The following is a 23,651-nucleotide window of genomic DNA, read 5'->3' as shown; positions in this document are numbered from 1 at the left end:
TAAACCTGGACCTCCAATGTTAACAAATGGCTGCTACTCTCTGTCTGTCTGTCTGTCTGTCTGTCTGTCTGTCTGTCTGTCTGTCTGTCTGTCTGTCTGTCTGTCTGTCTGTCTGTGTCTGTGTCTGTGTCTGTGTCTGTGTCTGTGTCTGTGTCTGTGTCTTGGGACGAGGGAAAAACATACTTACTATTCTATAGCAATCTGAGATGCTGCATTCTCACTCTACCTGACTGCTGTTCCGTTCAACATCACTACTGTTGCTAGCTACTATAAATCGGCTTAAACCTGGAGCCTAGCACCCAGGTGACACCCATGTTTCTAGATAACCATCAGTAGCTTGGTATACAGATGCTTTGATTAGGCAGGGGTGGATCAATTCCATCTAATTCATTTCATTTGGAAAATTGTCATTGGCAATATTTTGCTTCAATTCATTAACCAAATTTCCATTGAATTTCTGAGTTTGCATGTATTAACCCCAGTCCTGCTGTTTGGTAAGATTCACTACTAAAGCAAGCACTGGTGTGTAGACACGTATAGGAGTGATGTAATTTCCTCTCAATAAACCGTCATAGTTATGACTTATCTCGCAAATACAGTCAGTACCTGTATTTTGTTTCTGTTGTGCTTCTCAGGCATACAACACAAGTGAATCTGGAGCTCCAGTGGAGTGGTTGGTCTCATCTTCTGTTCTGTGAATGAGACAAGACGGGTTAGGGGGGTGGGCAAAGTAAGGGGGTTGGGGGTAAGGAAGGGGGGTGGGCAAAGTTAGGGGGTTGGGGGTAAGGAAGGTGGGTTGGCAAACAAATGACCTTATTTGCACAGATCTGTTTTGGAATCAAATCTTGGCAATCGTCGTTTTGTTGATTTTTAAGAGGTTGTATTTGTTTATATAATAAAGTAATAAACCAATTTAAATAAATGCCAACTGAGTGCTTGTCTGTTTTTCTTATGCTACAAAAACAAGCATTTATTCATTCAGAAGACTAAGTATAAAGTATAATTTAGAAAAGCATGAGATGTCTCTCTTCCGAGATTTTATTATACTTGTTGTAGTGTTAAGCGTAAATCATAGTCCACAGACGCTAGGACGCAATAATCCAGTGTCCCACTGTGACATTGCTACACAGGTTTAAGACCACCATCCGAGGGGGAACGCACAGCCTGAACGCGCACCTCACAATTCCCAACCAACGCGTCTCCGGTACGCATCCTCTACTAATTTTAATGTGTTGACAGTTAGAGAAATTTCTTGAGCTGCACTGAGGATTTGAAAAAGTATGGAAGCCAACGGTCCAATATTCTAGAACACTGCTGTGCATGTGCGTACATGTTTTGGACTATGATAAACCCTTTATGCTCATAGAGATCCTATTAAATTACTGTTAGTATTCTAATTCCTAATTCTATGGCTACATAGTAATATGCATATTATTAGTAGTATTGGATAGAAAACACTCTGAAGCTTGGCCTACTGAATACACTGTGTCTATGGGGTCAAGTTGCACTTCCTAAGGCTTCCACTAGATGTCAACCGTCTTTAGAAACTTGTTTCAGGCTTCTGCTATAAAGGAGGGGAGAGTGGCAGAGTGTCTCAGGCTCGTGACGCGCGCTCCCGACAGAGTTAGCTCTCGTTCCAGTGCTTTTCTTCAGACATAGGAATTCTCCGGTTGGAAACGTATTGATGATTTATGTTAAAAACATCCTAAATATTGATTCCATACATCGTTTGACTTGTTTCTACGACCTGTAACGGAAATTTTCGAGTTCTTGTCTGGACGTAGTGCTCGCGCCTCATGAAGATGGACTACTGGGCTGAACACGCTACCAACAAGTGTTTATTTGGACATAAATGATGGACTTTATGGAACAAATCAGTAATTTATTGTCGAACTGGGATTGCTGGGAGTGCATTCTGATGAAGATCATCTAAGGTAAGGGAATATTTATAATGTTATTTCTAACTTCTGTTGACTCCAACAGGATTGGGCTCTGAGCGCCGTACTCAGATTATGCTTTTTCCGTAATTAAAAAAAAAAAATCTGACACAGCGGTTGCATTAAGGAGAAGTCTCTTTAATTTTGTGAATAACACTTTTATCTTTTATCAATGTTTATTATGAGTATTTCTGAAAAAATGGCTGTGTTTTTTTGACTTGGCTATCACCTAACAATCATGTTGTGCTTTCGCTGTAAAGCCTTTTTGAAATCGGACACGATGTGTAGATTAACACACAGAATAACAGATCTGAGGAAGAGAGCATAGATAAGTAAAAAATTGAAAATAAAAGTAACAAATAATTAAACAGCAACAGAAAAATAACAATAATGAAGCTATATACAGGGTGTACCGGTACAGAGTCAATGTGTGGGGGCACCGGTTAGTCAAAGTAATTGAGGTAATATGTACATGTAGGTAGAGTTAAGGTGACTATGCATTGATAATAAACAGAGACTAGCAGCTGCGTAAAAGTGGGGTCTTGATAGCCCTTTTATTAGCTGTTCAGGAGTCTTATGGCTTGGGGGTAGAAACTGTTAAGAAGCCTCTTGGACCTAGACTTGGCTCCCCAGTAACGCTTGCCGTGTGGTAGCGAGAGGGTGGCTGGAGTCTTTGACAAATTTTAGGGCCTTCCACTGACACCGCCTGGTATAGAGGTCCTGGATGGCGGGAAGCTTGGCCCCAGTGGTGTACTGGGCCGTATTCACTACCCTCTGTAGTGCCTTGCGGTCAGAGGCCGAGCAGTTGCCTTACCAGGCAGTGATGCAACCAGTCAGGATAGTCTTGATGGTGCAGCTGTAGAACCTTTTGAAAATCTGAGGACCCATGCCAAATCTCTTCAGTCTACTGAGGGAGAATAGGCTTTGTCATGCCCTCTTCATGACTGTCTTAGTGTGTTTCGACGATGATAGTTTGTTGGTGATGTAGACACCAAAGAACTTGAAGTTCACAACCTGTTCCACTGCAGCCCGGTCGACTAGAATGTGGGTGTGCTTGGTACTCCTTTTCCTGTAGTCTATATTTCATCTTTGTCTTGATCACGTTGAGGGAGGGGTTGTTGTCCTGGCACCACAAATAAGCAAAGAGAAACATCAGTCCATCATTACTTTAAGACTAGAAGGTCAGTCATTCAGAATATTTCAAGAACTTTGAACGTTTCTTCAAGTGCAATCGCAAAAACCATCAAGCGCTATGATGAAACTGGCTCTCATGAGGACCGCCACAGGAAAGGAAGACCCAGAGTTACCTCTGCTGCAGAGGATAAGTTCATTAAAGTTAACTGCACCTCAGATTGCAGCCCAAAGAAATGGTAGCCAAAATAATGTGCAACTGGGCATTTTTATACATGAACCTAAGCATGATGGGATGTTAATTGCTTAATTAACTCAGAAACCACGCCTCTGTGGAAGCACCTGCTTTCAATATACTTTGTATCCCTCATTTAATCAAGTGTTTGCTTTATTTTGGCAGTTACCTGTATCTCTCTCATCAAAATCAACATTTCCCAAATGGTGGGCCAGGAACCAGTAGTGTGGTTTGATAGGGTTTCACGTTGTTTCATGACACCCTCACATGGAACAGTTTCAGTGTGTAATGGTGTCTTGTGATCCCCAGGATGTCACTGTGTGATCTTCCAGTTTCCTGTGTGCATCATGTGAGCAGCACCAGATGTTATTGGAACCTGAGCTGGGCCATGGGTAGCAATAGATACAGAATTCTACCTATTGTTTTTTTGCAGTCAAAATTTTAAAAGCAACAAATTAACACTTAAACAGAGGTCCCCACCCTAAGAAATAATATTTTAACAGGCAAGACTGAAGGACACCTATGCCCTGTCAGACAGTACAGGCAGAGCAAAGGACCCCTCAGCACTCACTGCCAGCACAAGAAAGGCTGTTTCATCATCATCATTCTGAGAAGGGTCAACTTTGAATTATCTTGACTGGAATCAACTTTAAACTCATAAGATCCACACACTTCTTTGTTTTTTTTCTACATTTGTCTGAGGTCTTTTCAAATCACTTTTGAAAAGCCACACTGGACGCTTGTATTGTGTACTTTATGTCCATAATATATACCATACAATCTTGAACACATACAGTGGAGTGGGCCTAAGATAAAAGGAAATAACATCATATATGAAATATCACTGTGCCATCATTCTCATTGCTGGTCATAAAGACTGCTCTGTTGACACCGTCATAATATTTAGGCCAACTTCTCTGACGTAGCTCTGTTATATTATCTTCACTGACTGTAAACTGATACCTGTTTTGGTTTATAGGCGAGAGTGAGACTGCTTTAACTCGATACTTGACTCCTCGTGGACTTCATCCAAATGCTTTTGTCCAATATACTGTAGGCTGTATGGAGGCTTCATCACAGTAGTCTAAATTGGCTTCCTTTCATAGACTTCTGCACTTCATCTGCACTAATCTGAAAACAAAGGGTAAGACATAGCAGTTTGGGGGATTTCAGAAATGTGATATTACCTCAGGTTCTTTCATATCAGTGCAGACAAGGGGTAGCAGACAGAGAGAGGAATCCCCTTTAGACTATTGCAATGCACCCTAGGTGTCGGAGTCTAAATACAACATTGTTCAGCAATCTTATGCACGTCTTAAAATTATACGATAAGGAAACATACAGTTGAAATCAGAAGTTTACATACACTTAGGTTGGAGTAATTAAAACTTGTTTTTCAACCACTCCACACATTTCTTGTTAACAAACTATAGTTTTGGCAAGTCGGTTAGGATATCTACTTTCTGCATGACACAAGTAATTTTTCCAACAATTGTTTCCAACAATTCATTTCACTTATAATTCACCGTATCACAATTCCAGTGGGTCAGAAGTTTACATACACTGAGTTGACTTTGCCTTTAAACAGCTTGGAAAATTCCAGAAAATGATGTCATGGGTTTAGAAGCTTCTGATAGGCTAATTGACATCATTTGAATCAATTGGAGGTGTACCTGTGGATGTATTTCAAGGCCTACCTTCAAACTCAGTGCCTCTTTGCTTGACATCATGGGAAAATCAAAAGAAATCAGGATGTGGACACGAAGCTAGGGTAAACCTGCCCTTTTTATTTTTTTACTTTTTGAAAATACTAATATTAATGGACCAAAATGCCCCAACATTTAAAAGTAGATGCAAAAATATAATTTTAGCCTGTGGTGCCTGGTCTTAAACATTATAACAAAAACCCATACACCAATGCAACACTGTATAATTTGCATAGTCATATGGTCTTCCTGTTTGTTAGATGTAGAATCAACAAAATGGCTGCCGTACAGCAGCCACTCTCCCTCCCCACCCTCTGTAGCAGCCTACCTGCAGCTGGGTAGAGCTTGTCAAACTTGGCAGAGCAGGCCTCCTTGCACTGCTTGTCTGTGTTGAGCGGTTCTCATTCCCTTCCAGTCCTTTGTAGAAAAAAGAGAAACAGACGCCTGGTCCCTCATCGTAGTAATACAGCAGTTTGTTGTTGTTGTCTTCCTTTCCCTGCACTGACTTCCCCTCATTCATCTTACTACTGCAAAACGGCTCTGACAGAAGGCCACTTGTCAGTAACAAAAGTAGTTACAGTACATGTTCTCTTGCCAGTTTCCACAGTTCTTCAATAGCAAAAAGCCAGGGTTAGGGTTATGGTTGAGGCTGAGGTTCGGGTTATAGTTGAGGCTAGGGTTGAACTGGGATCTGGACATGAAAATAGGGTTGGGCTAAGGGTTATGACTATGGATAGGGTTACTGCTGTAAGTAAAATGTATTCCCATTGTATGGTTAGGGTTAGTACTTTTATCCTACTTTCTATCCTGCTTTTTGACCCTAGGTTCAGGAGCTCAGCTCTGGGTTGCTCCAGCTCAATGTAACCACTGCACAGGACTTTACATTTTGAAAATGGACAATATTTACTTGAAGATACAAGAAAGGTAACCATAAAGTCTTGTAGTTGGGGATAGGCTTCTTTATTTCTCAATTTCTGTTTGTGAAATGCTTGATTACTCAACTACAATAAAAAGATGAACACTGGAAAAGTGTTTCCAAGATACTGCCAGTCATTTCCATGTTTTATGACTGAAACCATGGGGTCTATGACCGACAGCGAGACACTCCTAGGTAATAAAAACCTACTTGTTGATAAGGGGTCCAAAGGACGTTCCCTGCCTGTGGACAGAAGCTCATAGAACAGGATTTGAAAAGAAACTTGACATCTTCTGCTGGGGGAATCTACAGTCTTGGCCTACCAGCGTCAAAACGATGGCATATCCACTTTTACATGTCTTTTTACTTGGAGTTATGCTTCCTATAGCTTCGTCCATGAGTGAGTATATTCTGTTTCTTAACATCCTGCATTTTCTCTACGAACCCTTGTTAATCGCTTTGACTGCTTTAACTATAGTATGTGTGCTACTGTAACCAGGTCACTGAGCTCCTACTTTGTCATAATTCCTTTATGTCCAGTTATATCAAAGCAAAATCAAAGTAAGGCAAACACGGTTACTAAGTCTAGTATTGTAAATAATGTTGTATTTTTTTCTCTGAAATGAATGAATTATGTAACCCATCCAAGGTAAGGCTGAAGTTACATTTGTGAGTGGGATCATTTATCAATATGATTGTGATGAATATTGAGAAAATGTTGAGAGAAGTGTGAAGATGATGCTAGGAATTGAAAACCTTGCTTTTCAAGCGCAGGTGTGTCAGACTCAGAAATAAAAAATGAATCAGACAGCTGAGATGGTTCAAATTAGATTTAGAATATACTTGCAAATCATTAATAGAAACTGTATTTTTGCTGTTGAAGAACTCTGTCAAAACTGGCAAGAGAACATGTACTGTAACTACTCAGTGACTGACAAGTGGCCATCTTCTGTCAGAGCCACTTTGCAGTAGTAAGATGGACGAGGGGAAGGCAGTGGCGGGAAAGGAAGACGACAAACAACTGCAGTATTACTACAATGAGGGAAAAGGCGCCTGTTTTCCTTTCTTCTACAAAGGACTGGAAGGGAATGAGAACCGCTTCAACACAGACAGGCAGTGTATGAATGCCTGCTCTGACAAGTTTGAAGAGCTCTATCCAGCTGCAGGTAGGCTGCTACAGAGGGTGGGGAGGGAGAGCGGCTGCTGTATGGCGGCCATTTTGTTAGGTGTGGATTCTAAGATGATTCATGAACATAAAATATAAGATATTAACAAAACCACATAAAAAGCAAACAGACAGCATACACAGCAATCCTATAATCTGATTATTATGCTACACTAACCTCTCAAAATGATCCATCCATTTAAGGAGGAATCGTGGAGCTGTTCATAGAAGTTTGTCAAACCAATTCATATTCCTCATCTATTCTCTGCGCTTTCTCAGATGGAGTGTGTGGCCTCCCAGTGGACCATGGTAGTTGTTTTGCTATGTTGCTGATGCACTACTACAACGCAGAAGAGGGGAACTGTCGTGTCTTCCACTACAGCGGCTGTCAGGGCAATGGCAACCGCTTCGAGACCCGAGAGCAGTGTCTGCAGACATGCATGGGTCAGTTCACTATTTATTGTTGTGATGCCACTATTTCTCATCTCTTCCTCCGAGGTAATGGCAATATACCTCAATATGCACTCAAAAATCAACAACCCATCATATTCAATATAATGAACCTACACATTTCTAGATTTCACTCAACTGCCACGTGTAAAGGCTCGTTTCTGTATGAAAATAGTTTGTAGATATTGAAGTGCATTTGAATCATTATTAAGGTGCAATTGTCCTTTACAACAGACATTCACCTGGCTAACTGTTTGGACTGTTCTTCTTAGTCCAGTAGAGGTCCTTCCTCCACAACGTTATTGCAACTCTGTCTCTATCATGCTTGTTTGTCCCGTTCATGTGAGATATTATTCTTCTGCAGCCAAAGCAGGAAGATTTGGTGGTGCTATGGAACCAGGAACCAACCCAGATGAGAGTTCCACTAATGCAGGTACATCAATACCTTTGTGTACAGATAAGAAATTAGCTAATATCTTGATGATAATCTTTGTAATTGAGCTATATTGTGGTTATGAAAGAATTCCTTTTGTATTTTTGGTTCTTAATCCTAACTGTCTTTGTTGTGTTTGTCTCAGGACTGATTGTGGGTATTTTAGGAGGAATTGTGTTCGCAGTGGCGGTGATCTCTGCTATTGTTCTTTTTGTTGTCCAAAGGTAAGCAAAGGTGCAGCAATGTACTCTTACAAAGTCAATACAGTAAAAATAAATGAAGGAAAGGGGTGAGAATCCATCTTTGGATTTCATGGTAATATCAATAAGTATGTTAACTCTGGAAATCATAGATTCAGATTTAAGATTTGATTACACTGAAATGTTTACATTTTTTTTACTTCACAGGAAAGAGAAATCAAGAAAAGGGAGTGAGCAGGTACAAACTCTTGAGATGAAGTAGAGATGCATCACCCTCAAGCCTTGTTTTGGATTTTGTTTAAATGTGTTATGTTTTAAATGTTGTACTCTATTTTAGTTGAATAAAAAAGGAAAATGTATCCCATGCCTTATCTATATATTTCTTGGTTTACAAACTGTGGGATGTTGACAAAGTTAGCAGGTGATGAGCATTAACCAAACTGTAAATAATGCCTGCATATTGTATGTTGAATTTTGTAACAAGGACTGATCTGATCAACCCTCAAACTGGTCTCAGACGTATAAACTGATCAACTCTCTTTTTCAGAAACCTAAACACTTATTCATGTTCAAATTACAATGCCATGTTTTAAGCAGTGGGGGCTGGTGGGATGAGCTATAGGAGGATGGGCTCATTGTAAGGACTGGAATTAAATAATTGGAACGGCGTCAAGTGTGATTGCCATATGTTTGATACCGTTCCATTTATTTCATTCCAGCCATTACAATGAGCCCGTCCTCCTATAGCTCCTCCCACCATCCTCCACTGGTTTTAAGTTAATTATTTTTCAACTAAGTCTATCTTATAAACAATTCAATAGATTGTTGAAAGGATTTACGTTTTTACATTTGGATATGAATGTTTGCATTTGTTCTTTATTGTACAAACATGAAAATAAATGCATTTTCATAATTTGGTATGGTCTTTTTCTTCCAAGTTGTCCAAGCACATGGAAAAATAAACTGATATGAAAAAGTCAACTGTTTGTGAAGTGATTGTTTTGCTCTGTGAAATATATATAAAAAAATCCCACTTATGATTTTTGATCTCCCAAAAATCCCTGGCATATTTTAGATGGATTACATTTAAAATGTACTTTGCCTCTAAATATACAAACACTGACAACATTCCCTCGCTCAAAGGCTTTAAAATTCCATCCATGCCTCAGACAATTTCACTGCTTTGTCCTGTGTGACGTGCTCACAATGGCAATTAGTATGTACATATGTACAAAATGGAGGTGAAATTCAGTTATACTAGAGGGTAGAGATTTTATGTTGTTATACACTAAAGGGAACACTTAAACAACACAATGTAACTTTTGTCAATCACACTTCTGTGAAATCAAACTGTCCACTAAGGAAGCAACACTGATTGACAAATTTCACATGCTGTTGTGCAAATGGAATAGACAACAGGTGGAAATTATAGGCAATTAGCAAGACACCCCCAATAAAGGAGTGGTTCTGCAGGTGATAACTACAGACCACTTCTCAGTTCCTATGCTTCCTGGCTGATGTTTTGGTCACTTTTGAATGCTGGCGGTGCTTTCACTCTAATGGTAGCATGAGATGGAGTCTACAACCCACACAAGTGGCTCAGGTAGTGCAGCTCATCCAGGATGGCACATCAATGCGAGCTGTGGCAAGAAGGTTTGCTGTGTCTGTCAGCGTAGTGTCCAGAGCATGGAGGCGCTACCAGGAGACAGGCCAGTACATCAGGAGACGTGGAGGAGGCCCTAGGAGGGCAACAACCCAGCAGCAGGACTGCTACCTCCGCCTTTGTGCAAGGAGGAGCAGGAGGAGCACTGCCAGAGCCCTGCAAAATGACCTCCAGCAGGCCACAAATGTGCATGTGTCTGCTCAAACAGTCAGAAACAGACTCCATGAGGGTGGTATGAGGGCCCGACGTCCACAGGTGGGGGTTGTGCTTACAGCCCAACACCGTGCAGGACGTTTGGCATTTGCCACAGAACACCAAGATTGGCAAATTCGCCACTGGCGCCCTGTGCTCTTCACATAGATGAAAGCAGGTTCACACTGAGCACATGTGACAGACGTGACAGAGTCTGGAGACGCCGTGGAGAATGTTCTACTGCCTGCAACATCCTCCAGCATGACCGGTTTGGCGGTGGGTCAGTCATGGTGTGGGGTGGCATTTCTTTGGGGGGCCGCACAGCCTTCCATGTGCTCGCCAGAGGTAGCCTGACTGCCATTAGGTACCGAGATGAGATCCTCAGACCCCTTGTGAGATGCTGGTGCGGTTGGCCCTGGGTTCCTCCTACTGCAAGACAATGCTAGACCTCATGTGGCCGGAGTGTCAGCAGTTCCTGCAAGAGGAAGGCATTGATGCTATGGATTGGCCCACCCGTTCCCCAGACCTGAATCCAATAGAGCACATCTGGGACATCATGTCTCGCTCCATACACCAACATGGCGTTGCACCACAGACTGTCCAGGAGTTGTCCAGACTCATCAGGATCATGCCCAGGCGTTGTAGGGAGGTCATACAGGCACGTGGAGGCCACACACACTACTGGAGGCCACATACACTACTGAGCCTCATTTTGATTTGTTTTAAGGACATTACATCAAAGTTGGATCAGCCTGTAGTGTGGTTTTCCACTTTAATTTTGAGTGTGACTCCAAATCCAGACCTCCATGGGTTGATAAATTTGATTTCCATTGATCATTTTTGTGTGATTTTGTTGTCAGCACATTCAACTATGTAAAGAAAAAAGTACTTAATAGGAATATTCCATTCATTCAGATCTAGGATGTGTTATTTTAGTGTTCCGTAAATTTTTTTTAGCAGTGTATAATGCACAGTGTAATAGCACTATAATAACGTCTTTCTTCAGACACTCACATACAGGTCGAAAGATCCCTGTTAGGGGTATCATCTCATGCAAGACCAAGGGAGTAATCCATCTCATCACCTGTTCATGTGGAAAATCCTATGTAGGACAAACGAAAAGACAATTAAAACAACGCATAGCTGAACACCGCAGCTCAATCAGGTGTAAGAACATTTGACTATCCGGAAGCAGCTCACTTTGTTGAAGCTAACCATCCCATTTCCTCCCTCAAATACACAGGCATTGAGCATGTTGCTCTACCAAGGAGAGGAGGTAACATTGAGATCCCACTACTACAAAAAGAAGCTTACTGGATATCCTATCTAAAAACATTGACCCCTGGTGGTCTGAATATTGACTTTGATCTCAGGCCCTTCTTATGAACACATTTTCCTTTATGAACAAGTCTTGTAAATGTAAAAAATCGTATTTTTACAGCTTATTAGTGTACACTGTTGATGATGATCATTATAAATTAAGGTTGAACCAATATAACATGTAACAAAAATGAAATACGAAATTATGTGAAATTGAATGAAACAACAATGTATGTTGACGCTAATATGATGTACACTATTCCATTATGTTTCTATATGATAACAATATGATAACAATAGCATAATATATTTAATATATTTAATATGCCATATACTATTTTTTAAACCATTTTTAACAGTTTCACTAATTAATTTTAATGAACTTAATCATTATGACACACCCCTCACCACTGTCATTGGTTACACTAATTGCACTGTGTGTATACATAACTTGGTTCAAGTATTCATGACATTACCCTGAGGAAGGCACAGTGATGCTGAAACCCATTAAATGGCTGGGAGATTATACATGGAGTGTGCGACATTCTTTATGTAGATTGACGAGGAAAATAAATAATATAATACCTTTTTTAATAAGGCTGTAACGTAACAAAATGTGGAAAAAGGCAAGGCTTCTGAATACTCTCCGAATGCACTGAGAGGCATCACCTTAACCGCAAATTAAAATAACCAAGTAGTTGTCTGCTAATTTAATATTTTTTATAAAAATACACTTAAAATACAGCACAAAAAACAATTAGCCATGTCAAATCAAATCCTATTTTATTTTGTCACATGCACCGAAAACAACTGGTGTAGATTTTACCCTGAAATAAGTGGAACGGTATCAAATACATCAAACACATGGTTTCCAGATGCCATCCCATTTGCAGCAGCCTCCACTGATACATGAAGGCAGGGCAAAGAGAGTTCGCGCCAGGTATAGGCCGAAGTGGTACTCGGTAAGTAAGCAGGGTGTTGTCCTTTACATAGGCATCGGGATAGATAATAATAATAGTAAAATAAAGAACAGAGTAGCAGCAGCAAATTATGATTGTGAAAGTGCCTGTGTCTTTGTGTTGGGTATGTAATGTACAAAGTCGGGAAGTTTACATACACCTTAGCCAAATATATTTAAACTCAGTTTTTCACAATTCCTGACATTTAATCCTAGTAAAAATTCAATGATTTAGGTCAGTTAGGATCACCACTTTATTTTAAGAATAGGGAAATGTCAGAATAATAGTAGAGAATTATTTCTTTCAGCTTTTCTTTCTTTCATCACATTCCCAGTGGGTCAGAGGTCAACATATACTCAATTAGTATTTGGTAGCATTGCCTTTAAATTGTTTTACATGGGTCAAACTTTTCGGGTAGCCTTCCACAAGCTGGTGTAACTGAGTCAGGTTTGTAGGCCTCTTTGCTCGCACACACTTTTTCAGTTCTGCCCACAAATTTTCCATAGGATTGAGGTCAGGGCTTTGTGATGGCCACTCCAATACCTTGCCTTTGTTGTCCTTAAGCCATTTTGCCACAACTTTGGAAGTATGCTTGGGTTCATTGTCCATTTGGAAGACCCATTTGTGATCAAGCTTTAACTTCATGACTGATGTCTTGAGATGTTGCTTCAATATATCCACATAATTTTCTTTCCTCATGATGCCATCTCTTTTGTGAAGTGCACCAGCCCCTCCTGCAGCAAAGCACCCCCACAACATGATTACAGAAAATGATGTCATGGCTTTAGAAGCTTCTGATAGGCTAATTGACATCATTTGAGTCAGTTGGAGGTGTGCCTGTGGATGTATTTCAAGGCCTACCTTCAAACTCAGTGCCTCTTTGCTTGACATCATGGGAAAATCAAAAGAAATTAGCCAAGACCTCAGAAAAAAATTGTAGACCTCCACAAGTCTGGTTCATCCTTGGGAGCAATTTCCATACGACTGAAGATACCATCTGTACAAACAATAGTACGCAAGTATAAACACCAACTTTTAGCCAAGAGCGGATAATGCTTGTAATCCATGTTTTTTGGTTTGGATACGTTGTGGGGACGACATCGTCTATGCACTTATTGATGAAGCGTGTGACTGCTGTGGTAAACTCCTCAATGCTATCGGATGAATCCCAGAACATATCCCAGTCTGTACTAGCAAAACAGTCTTGAAGCCTCTGGTCTGCTTCATCCGACCACTTCCGTATTGAGCACATTACTGGTACTTCCTGTTTGAGCTTTTGTTTGTAAACTGGAAGCAGGAGAATGGAGTCATGGTCAGATTTGCCGAAGGGAGGACCATGGGTAGAATAATGGGTAGAATAAATGTGGTCTAGTTTTAGCGCCCCCTAGTGGCGCAGGAGATGTGTTGGTAGACGTGAGGTAGTGCGGTTTTAAGTCTCCCCACGTTAGCCTCCGACCACCAGAAATGCTGCCTCGTTTAAACACCCCTATTGAAGAGCAAACCTGCTTAATAGCCTGATGAGCAGAAGTGTACCTGCTGCTCCTTGATTCCTCCCATAAACATATAGGCCTAATCATGTGTTATAAACATCACTTTGTAAGAAAAACATACTTAATAGCCTGATGAGCGGAAGTGTGCCAGCTGCTCCTTGACTCTCATGCAATCTTGTACTTTTTCATGGCAATCCTTGTAATGGAGTCCAGATGTGCATTGGTTAGTCTGTTCCTATGTTTTCTCTTCACAGAGTTCATGGTTGAAAATGTTGATTCACAAGTGTATGTGCTCACCTTTTGAACACGTCTTCAGAGCTGGGCACTCTGTGTCAGGGACCATGTTCCAGAAGTGGGAAACACCTGTTATGAGCTCAGCTTTCAGGGTGTCATTTGCCTGCAGTTCAACAACTTCACATTCCACTGCAGCATGGTCAGGGGAGAGGCCTGTGATGACTGCGGCCAGAGAAGTCCCTGGGACTTGGAAGAGGTTCTTAATGAAATGGAAAAATTCCTTTGCACTCCTGTACATCTTGGAATCTTGATTCAAAATCGCTCCTCAGCTCCTCCAACACTTCCACAAATGCATCGTAGTTGAAATGTTGCAAAGGTTCTGGGTCATTTGTGGTGACTGCTATGAGTTTTGGGAAGTGCACAAATGTTCTGAGATATGAACAGTGTTGTGATTTTGTTTTGGAACGCTGTGATAACACGTAGCATGTTACTTGCAGGGATTACATTTTAGAGTAAAAAGTTGCTCTGGGAACACACCAATGTAAAATCTTATATTCCACATTCTATTCTATTCTATTCTAAAACATATTTTTAAATTGTTTTATAATTTTGCTCGCTCTCCCAATTCCACCGCTAGTTACCTGACTTTTTTATTCCCTTGGTGCTGGAGATTCAGTGTACTCAGATGGCAAGTGATGTCAGTCAACGTGGCAAAATGTATTATCCACTCAGGAATTTCCAAGTCCGGCTCGTCTCTCTCCTTATTTGAGAGGAATTTGTGTATTTGGGGGAGGAGACTCAAAAACCACTCAAGTACTCTGCCACAAGATAACCATCTCACCTCGTTGTGCATCACCAAGTCACTGTTAGGAGTGTGTATTGGAGGCGAAGTCAGGTGCAGGAGAGCAGAACCGGAACATAGACAAAAAGTAATGCGCGTAACAATATCCACAATATCAAAATACACGTAACACAAACAATCCTACAAAAAGACATGATGGGGAACAGAGGGATAAATACATATGAATTGATTGGGGAATAAAAAACAGGTGTGCAGGGAACAAGACAAAACAAATGGATACATGAAAAATGGAGCGGCGATGGCTAGAAAGCCAGTGACGTCGACCGCTGAACGCCGCCCGAACAAGGAGAGGAGCCGACTTCGGCGGAAGTCGTGACAGTCACTGTATTTTGTCTCATACTCCTGCAGCAGTTCACAAAGCTGCCGATGATTCAGTGCTCTTGAAACAATACAGTTGACCACTTGTACAAGCAGTTGCATCACATTCTTCAACTCACTGTTCTTGAGTTTTGCCACGAGTTGGGGATCACAGCAAAGTTGGGGATCCCTTCTCTCTTCTCATTACCCCGACAAGTCCCTTCTTTTTCCCAGGCACGTTTGGGGCTCCATCAGTGCACACACATGCGAGATTTGACCCGTTCCAAATTGTTCTCATCCATAAAGGTCTGAAGTGCATTCAACACATCCTCTCCTCTCATTTGACTCTTGCAGTGGTAGTAAGCACAACAGTTCTTACCAATTAGATTCATCTTTCGGGAACCAGACCCATATGCATAACTGAGCGATGTCCCAAACATCTGTGCGTTCGTCCAATGCTATTCTGAAACACGGAGCCGCTGATATATCCTCGTTTAGATCCTTACCAATGTACTTTCCTATTTCTTCAACCCTTCTTATTCTGGTTGTGTCCGATAGTTGCAGTCCTTTAATTTGTTTTAGAATTGCATCTTTGTTACTGAAATAAGCATAAATTATTTCTGCTGAATACAAAAAATATTTTTTCACTGTCTGCATCCGTAATCCATGCAATCTCATATGTTGTCTCTGTCGATTTCTCTGCAGCAGAAGTTGTTCTGTTCAACTGCTTTAAGTACAAAGAAAAATTATGTTGTCCATTTTTCTTGAAACATTCGATATCAAATCAAATCAAATTTGTTTATATAGCCCTTCATACATCAGCTGATATCTCAAAGTGCTGTACAGAAACCCGGCCTAAAACCCCAAACAGCAAGCAATGCAGGTGTAGAAGCACGGTGGCTAGGAAAAACTACCTAGAAAGGCCAAAACCTAGGAAGAAACCTAGAGTGGAACCAGGCTATGTGGGGTGTCCAGTCCTCTTCTGGCTGTGCCTGGTGGAGATTATAACAGAACATGGCCAAGATGTTCAAATGTTCATAAATGACCAAAATGGTCCAATAATAATAAGGCAGAACAGTTGAAACTGGAGCAGCAGCACGGCCAGGTGGACTGGGGACAGCAAGGAGTCATCATGTCAGGTAGTCCTGAGACATGGTCCTAGGGCTCAGGTCCTCCGAGAGAGAGAAAGAAAGAGAGAAAGAGAGAATTAGAGAGAGCACACTTAACATAAACTACTGCAGCATAAATACTGGAGGCTGAGACAGGAGGGGTCAGGAGACACTGTGGCCCTATCCGAGGACACCCCCGGACAGGGCCAAACAGGAAGGATATAACCCCCACCCACTTTGCCAAAGCACAGCCCCCACACCACTAGAGGGACATCTTCAACCACCAACTTACCATCCTGAGACAAGGCCGAGTATAGCCCACAAAGATCTCCGCCACGGCACAACCCAAGGGGGTGGGGCGCCAACCCAGACAGGAAGATCACATTAGTGACTCAACCCACTCAGGTGACGCACCCCTCCCAGGGACGGTATGAAAGAGCCCCAGTAAGCCAGTGACTCTGTGACTCTGCCAGTGACTCTGCCCCTGTAATAGGGTTAGAGGCAGAGAATCCCAGTGGAAAGAGGGGAACCGGCCAGGCAGAGACAGCAAGGGCGGTTCGTTGCTCCAGAGCCATTCCGTTCACCTTCCCACTCCTGGGCCAGACTACACTCAATCATATGACCCACTGAAGAGATGAGTCTTCAGTAAAGACTTAAAGGTTGAGACCGAGTTTGCGTCTCTTACATGGGTAGGCAGACCGTTCCATAAAAATGGAGCTCTATAGGTGAAAGCCCTGCCTCCAGCTGTTTGCTTAGAAATTCTAGTGAGAATTAGGAGGCCTGCGTCTTGTGACCGTAGTGTACGTGTAGGTATGTATGGCAGGACCAAATCAGAGAGATAGGTAGGAGCAAGCCCATGTAATGCTTTGTAGGTTAGCAGTAAAACCTTGAAATCAGCCCTTGCCTTGACAGCAAGCCAGTGTAGGGAGGTTAGCACTGGAGTAATATGATCACATTTTTTGGTTCTAGTCAGGATTCTAGCAGACGTATTTAGCACTAACTGAAGTTTATTTAGTGATTTATCCGGGTAGCCGGAAAGTAGAGCATTGCAGTAGTCTAACCTAGAAGTGACAAAAGCATGAATTAATTTTTATGCATCATTTTTGGACAGAAAGTTTCTGATTTTTGCAATGTTACGTAGATGGTCCAGAGTAACGCCGAAGTCCTTCACAGTTTTATTTGAGACGACTGTACAACCATTAAGATTAATTGTGAGATTCAACAGAAGATCTCTTTGTTTCTTGGGACCTAGAACAAGCATCTCTGTTTTGTCCGAGTTTAAAAGTAGAAAGTTTGCATCCCTCCACTTCCTTATGTCTGAAACACAGGCTTCTAGCGAGGGCAATTTTGGGGCTTCACCATGTTTCATTGAAATGTACAGCTGTGTGTCATCCGCATAGGAGTGAAAGTTAACATTATGTTTTTGAATGACATCCCCAAGAGGTAAAATATATAGTGAAAACAATAGTGGTCCTAAAACGGAACCTTGAGGAACACCGAAATTTACAGTTGATTTGTCAGAGGACAAACCATTCACAGAGACAAACTGATATCTTTCTGACAGATAAGATTTAAACCAGGCCAGAACTTGTCCGTGTAGACCAATTTGGGTTTCCAATCTCTCCAAAAGAATGTGGTGATCGATGGTATCAAAAGCAGCACTAAGGTCTAGGAGCACAAGGACAGATGCAGAGCCTCGGTCTGATGCCATTAAAAGGTAATTTACCACCTTCACAAGTGCAGTCTCAGGGCTATAATGGGGTCTAAAACCAGACTGAAGCATTTTGTATACATTGTTTGTCTTTAGGAAGGCAGTGAGTTGCTGCGCAACAGCCTTTTCTAAAATTTTTGAGAGGAATGGAAGATTCGATATAGGCCAAAAACTTTTTTATTTTTCTGGGTCAAGGTTTGGCTTTTTCAAGAGAGGCCTTATTACTGCCACTTTTAGTGAGTATGGTACACATCCGGTGGATAGAGAGACGTTTATTATGTTCAACATAGGAGGGCCAAGCACAGGAAGCAGCTCTTTCAGTAGTTTAGTTGGAATAGGGTCCAGTATGCAGCTTGAAGGTTTAGAGGCCATGATTATTTTCATCATTGTGTCAAGAGATATAGTACTAAAACACTTGAGCGTCTCTCTTGATCCTAGGTCCTGGCAGAGTTGTGCAGACTCAGGACAACTGAGCTTTGAAGGAATACGCAGATTTAAAGAGGAGTCCGTAATTTGCTTTCTAATAATCATGATCTTTTCCTCAAAGAAGTTCATGAATTTATCACTGCTGAAGTGAAAGCCATCCTCTCTTGGGGAATGCTGCTTTTTAGTTAGCTTTGCGACAGTATCAAAAAGGAATTTTGGGTTGTTCTTATTTTCCTCAATTAAGTTAGAAAAATAGGATGATTGAGCAGCAGTAAGGGCTCTTCGGTACTGCACGGTACTGTCTTTCCAAGCTAGTCGGAAGACTTCCAGTTTGGTGTGGCGCCATTTCCGTTCCAATTTTCTGGAAGCTTGCTTCAGAGCTCGGGTATTTTCTGTGTACCAGGGAGCTAGTTTCTTTTGAGAAATGTTTTTAGTTTTTAGGGGTGCAACTGCATCTAGGGTATTGCGCAAAGTTAAATTGAGTTCCTCAATTAGGTGGTTAACTGATTTTTGTCCTCTGGCGTCCTTGGGTAGACAGAGGGAATCTGGAAGGACATCAAGGAATCTTTGTGTTGTCTGTGAATTTATAGCACGACTTTTGATGTTCCTTGGTTGGGGTCTGAGCAGATTATTTGTTGCAATTGCAAACGTAATAAAATGGTGGTCCGATAGTCCAGGATTATGAGGAAAAACATTAAGATCCACAACATTTATTCCATGGGACAAAACTAGGTCCAGAGTATGACTGTGACAGTGAGTGGGTCCAGAGACATGTTGGACAAAACCCACTGAGTCGATGATGGCTCCGAAAGCCTTTTGGAGTGGGTCTGTGGACTTTTCCATGTGAATATTAAAGTCACCAAAGATTAGAATATAATCTGCTATGACTACAAGGTCCGATAGGAATTCAGGGAACTCAATGAGGAACGCTGTATATGGCCCAGGAGGCCATATAAAGTGATTGAGTAGGCTGCATAGATTTCATGACTAGAAGCTCAAAAGACGAAAACTTCTTTTTTTTGTAAATTGAAATTTGCTATGTTAGCAACACCTCCGCCTTTGCGGGATGCACGGGGGATATGGTCACTAGTGTAGCCAGGAGGTGAGGCCTCATTTAACACAGTAAATTCATCAGGCTTAAGCCATATTTCAGTCAGGCCAATCACATCAAGATTATGATCAGTGATTAGTTCATTGACTATAATTTCCTTTGAAGTAAGGGATCTAACATTAAGTAGCCCTATTTTGAGATGTGAGGTATCATGATCTCTTTCAATAATGACAGGAATGGAGGAGGTCTTTATCCTAGTGAGATTGCTAAGGCGAACACCACCATGTTTAGTTTTGCCCAACCTAGGTCGAGGCACAGACACGGTCTCAATGGGGATAGTTGAGCTGACTACACTGACTGTGCTAGTGGCAGACTCCACTATGCTGGCAGGCTGGCTAACAGCCTGCTGCCTGGCCTGCACCCTATTTCATTGTGGAGCTAGAGGAGTTAGAGCCCTGTCTATGTTGGTAGATAAGATGAGAGCACCCCTCCAGGTAGGATGGAGTCCGTCACTCCTCAGCAGGTCAGGCTTGGTCCTGTTTGTGGGTGAGTCCCAGACAGAGGGCCAATTATCTACAAATTCTATCTTTTGGGAGGGGCAGAAAACAGTTTTCAACCAGCGATTGAGTTGTGAGACTCTGCTGTAGAGCTCATCACTCCCCCTAACTGGGAGGGGGCCAGAGACAATTACTCGATGCCGACACATCTTTCTAGCTGATTTACACGCTGAAGTTATGTGATCTCTGACTGTTTCATCCTAACATCGTTGGTGCCGACGTGGATATTCGATATTCATCTTTCAACAGCCGTACCTTTCTCTTTTTGCTAAATTGTCCCTCATTTGTGTGTGCGGGTACACTAGCTTACTCATCCTCACCCTCCTCATTGTCATGTTCAGTTGCAGTGACTGGTTGCTCATTATTTCATTTTTGCATGCGCTTGACTATTACAAATAGTTTGGTAGTTTGATTCGACCAAAGATGGGGATAAATACTGACTTCGATGCAGCCCAAAACCTTCATTCTGCTCTCCACCTCCCGCCTCTGTATCTAGCCTTGTTGAGAGCATAGCAACAGTTTACTCAACTACAGATGTTGATGCAGCAGCTCAACATAATATTATACTGCCACCTATTGGGCAAGCAAAATAGTGCAGTTTGTGTTTGTGTAATTTGACTGCTCAGAAACTATTTGAAATTGTGCTGTATTTGGTAGTCTGCAGGGTTGGGTAGGTTACTTTCTAAATGTAATCCGTTACAGTTACTGTTAAATGTAATTTGTTACCTGTCCAAAATAGTAATCAGTAATGTAACTTTTGGATTACCCAAACTCACTGCTCAAACTCTGATTACATTCAGTTACTTTTAGATTACTTTCCCCTTAAAATGCATTAGAAGACAAAAATGTATGTTACCAATTGAACACATCTATTGCAAGATAAATCCATGTTAAAGTTTACATAGGTGGCCATATATGGATGTTACATTTTACATTATGGGATGGTTATGTAGGCTTCATCTAACCCATCACTTTCTATTACACATGGGCTCCCGAGTGGCGCAGTGGTCTAAGGCTTTGCAACTCAGTGCTAGAGGTGTCACTACAGACCCTGGTTTGATTCCAGGTTGTATCACAACTGGCTGTGATTGGGAGTCCCGTAGAGTGGTGCCCAATTGGCCCAGCATCGTTAGGGTTTGGCCAGGGTAGGCCGTTAGTGTAAATAAGAATTTGTTCTTAACTGACTTGCCTAGTAAATTAAAAATATATTAATACGAAAAAATGATATCTTTACATTAAAAACCAAAGTCTATCAGAATTCCAGTCATTCCAATGAATGCAATACCTCTTGATCTTCAAGAATATAACTTGGACGTATAGATTAGCCAAAGTATTTTACCTGAGCATAACCCCAAAAGTAAGGATTTACTAGCCAGCCCTGCTCTGTTGTTTATGATTTTGTTGTCATGGAGGACTGATTGGGCTCATCGATTCAAGTTGAATAAATTCTGCGTTACATGGAATGGCATGCTTTGAGCACTACTGAAAGGTGCTATATACATGTGAGAAATTTATGCCATATTCTGCATTTGCTATGGGTCTATTGTTTACCTTTTTGTTGGTGACACTTTGATATCTTGATAATAGTGAATCGACTCTGCTGCACGAGCATGCTGTTGCGGCACGGTCGATAGCGCGCCGGACCTCGGGCTCGAAGGTGGAGGCTTCGAGACCTGCTCCCTGCTGTTTCATTACAATATGTTTAAAGGGAAAATCCACAGATGAAACAATAACAAAACGGACCGCCTGGCCTCTATTTTGGTAAAAAACTGTCCACTGCTGTCATCCTTACTTCCAAGCTTTAATTCAAGTTGGATAATCTTTGGATGCTGACAGCAGTCGCACAGTTGAAAAACAGCTTGGATTGTAGCCCACAAACGCCTATTCCTGCTCTTTTCCCGCAATCCATCAAACACATTTGGTGTCATCATAGTGGTCTCTGATTTATGGTCAGAGACCATTTATGCTCATTTTTTCAATGCTGTTTTGAATTTCATTGAGAAAACAGAGAAGTGTCAAATATTTTTTTCGCAAACATCCTTTCTGAATTTCAAAGTAATCCTCGAAGTATCTGTAATCTGATTACAATATGTTTTGCTGGTATTTTAACAAATTACAGTTAGCTTTTTGTAATCCCGTACGTGTAACACATTACATATAATCTGTTACTCCCCAACCCTGGTAGTCTGTACATTTAAAATATAAATATTACTGCGAGCCGCCAATCAAGGCTATATGACTGGACTATATCAACAATTGACGAATGAAACGAATACTAAAATATAGTTTGGGGGAGTTTTCCTTTAACCATTATACATTTTAATTTCAACGGGGTGACGTCAGGGTTGACCGTCCCAAGGATACAGTATAGCAACGAAAGAGAGGGAACCCTTGCTTTGCACGCCTTTTAACTTCAGTACTCCCCTGGGAGTAGAGTAAACTCAGTTCAGTTACGCTGTGTGCACTGCTGTCACAGTAGACTTTTTACGACATTAACACCGCTGTCGTTTTTAGGCGCATATGTTGGATTTTAACGGCAGAAAACCAAGGCAAATTAATTTGTTTTTATCAAGCTTCAGTATAGTCCAGTAACGTTACATATAATTATTGCATCCGAGTTTATCGAATAAATACGATTTAGAAAGAAATGGAGGGGCTCTTCCACGAAGATTTGGCAGCCTTGTCAGATTTGGATGAACAAAGTTTGTTGGAATCCCTGAGTCAACGGTTCAAACAAGATCGCATCTATGTAAGTACATGTTCAGACTTGAAATGTGTATGTGACTGTTTTGGGAAAAGCAACGTGGTTTCAGAGCATGTCCTATTGTTCTGTACGTAAATCCGATACATTTAATTTAGTGTGGTATGTTACGTTTTCGCATGGTATTAATTTGTGGATGTCCATTCATTTCGTATGATATGTTAGGAATTACAATTTGTATGTTACGTTACGAATTGCAATTTGTATGATATGTTACGAATTTGAAAAAGGAAGTATGATATGTTACAAATTCCAATTTGTTGTAGCTAACGTTAGCTAGGTGGCTAACACTAAGGTTAGCTAGCAGGGCTAACGTTAGTGCTAGGGGTTAGGGCAGAGTTTCGTAACTGATTCCCCCGGGAGTGGTTTTATTTGGCCCCCCAAGTTTTCTGAGCAAAAAAAACCATCAACAATGTTGAAGGGTTGGGATCTATGTACAACACAGATATTCAGTCATATATCAACATGTCATTTTAATTCATGCCATTGTTTGCTGCCAGAACAAAACCTTTGTCACAAATAAATTGTAATTGTCAGATGGTTCGTCAACAAGTATAGACTAACAGTGAAATGCTTATTTAGGCCCTTCCCAACAATGCAGAATACAACAAATAAAAAATAATAATAGTAACACAAGGAATAAATACAAAATTAGATATGATAGCTTGGCTATATACGGAATATATATTTGGAAAGCAGACCCCTTGATTTTTTACACATTTTGTTACGTTACAGCCTTATTCCGAAATGGATTAAATAAAAAATAAAAATTGCCTCAATCTACACACACAACCCCATAATGGCAAAGCGAAAACAACAGTTTTTTAGACATTTTTGCAAATGTAT

General features: G+C 41.2%; 2 protein-coding genes across 4 annotated transcripts in view; both read left to right on the top strand.

Annotated features, from left to right (window-relative positions):
* Positions 1-5,602: 5,602 nt before the first annotated feature.
* On the top strand, positions 5,603-9,086 carry LOC110509843 (boophilin-H2). The gene is made up of 6 exons (XM_021590981.3): positions 5,603-6,325; positions 6,882-7,091; positions 7,370-7,534; positions 7,905-7,973; positions 8,119-8,197; positions 8,381-9,086. The coding sequence occupies exons 1-6, from the start codon at positions 6,262-6,264 to the stop codon at positions 8,433-8,435; spliced, it is 642 nt and encodes a 213-aa protein (XP_021446656.2). The 5' UTR covers positions 5,603-6,261; the 3' UTR covers positions 8,436-9,086.
* Positions 9,087-22,374: 13,288 nt separating this feature from the next.
* Positions 22,375-23,651, top strand: part of LOC110509844 (myosin-IIIb) — a 58,363-nt gene continuing 57,086 nt past the window's right edge. For 2 of the 3 annotated variants that reach the window (XR_016493289.1, XM_090226850.1), the window contains exon 1: positions 22,375-22,793. Coding sequence is in view for 2 of the 3 variants with exons in the window: in XM_090226850.1 (XP_090082976.1) it covers positions 22,692-22,793 (102 nt within the window). In the remaining variant the exon portion in view is untranslated. The remainder of the gene's footprint in view (positions 22,794-23,651) is intronic. The other variant, XM_090226851.1, reaches the window with a different exon arrangement.

Source organism: Oncorhynchus mykiss, chromosome 29, assembly GCF_057628025.1.
Source record: "Oncorhynchus mykiss isolate SJ-2025 chromosome 29, ASM5762802v1, whole genome shotgun sequence".
Taxonomy (NCBI): domain Eukaryota; kingdom Metazoa; phylum Chordata; class Actinopteri; order Salmoniformes; family Salmonidae; genus Oncorhynchus; species Oncorhynchus mykiss.
This window is presented reverse-complemented; position numbering and strand designations above follow the sequence as displayed.

Bases quoted from the DNA above. Each gene is read 5' to 3' on its own strand.
- LOC110509843 (XM_021590981.3), top strand. From the start codon at position 6,262: ATGGCATATCCACTTTTACATGTCTTTTTACTTGGAGTTATGCTTCCT. The intron at 7,974-8,118 runs GTACATCAATAC...TGTTTGTCTCAG, and splicing joins TGAGAGTTCCACTAATGCAG to GACTGATTGTGGGTATTTTA. The intron at 8,198-8,380 runs GTAAGCAAAGGT...TTTACTTCACAG, and splicing joins GTTCTTTTTGTTGTCCAAAG to GAAAGAGAAATCAAGAAAAG.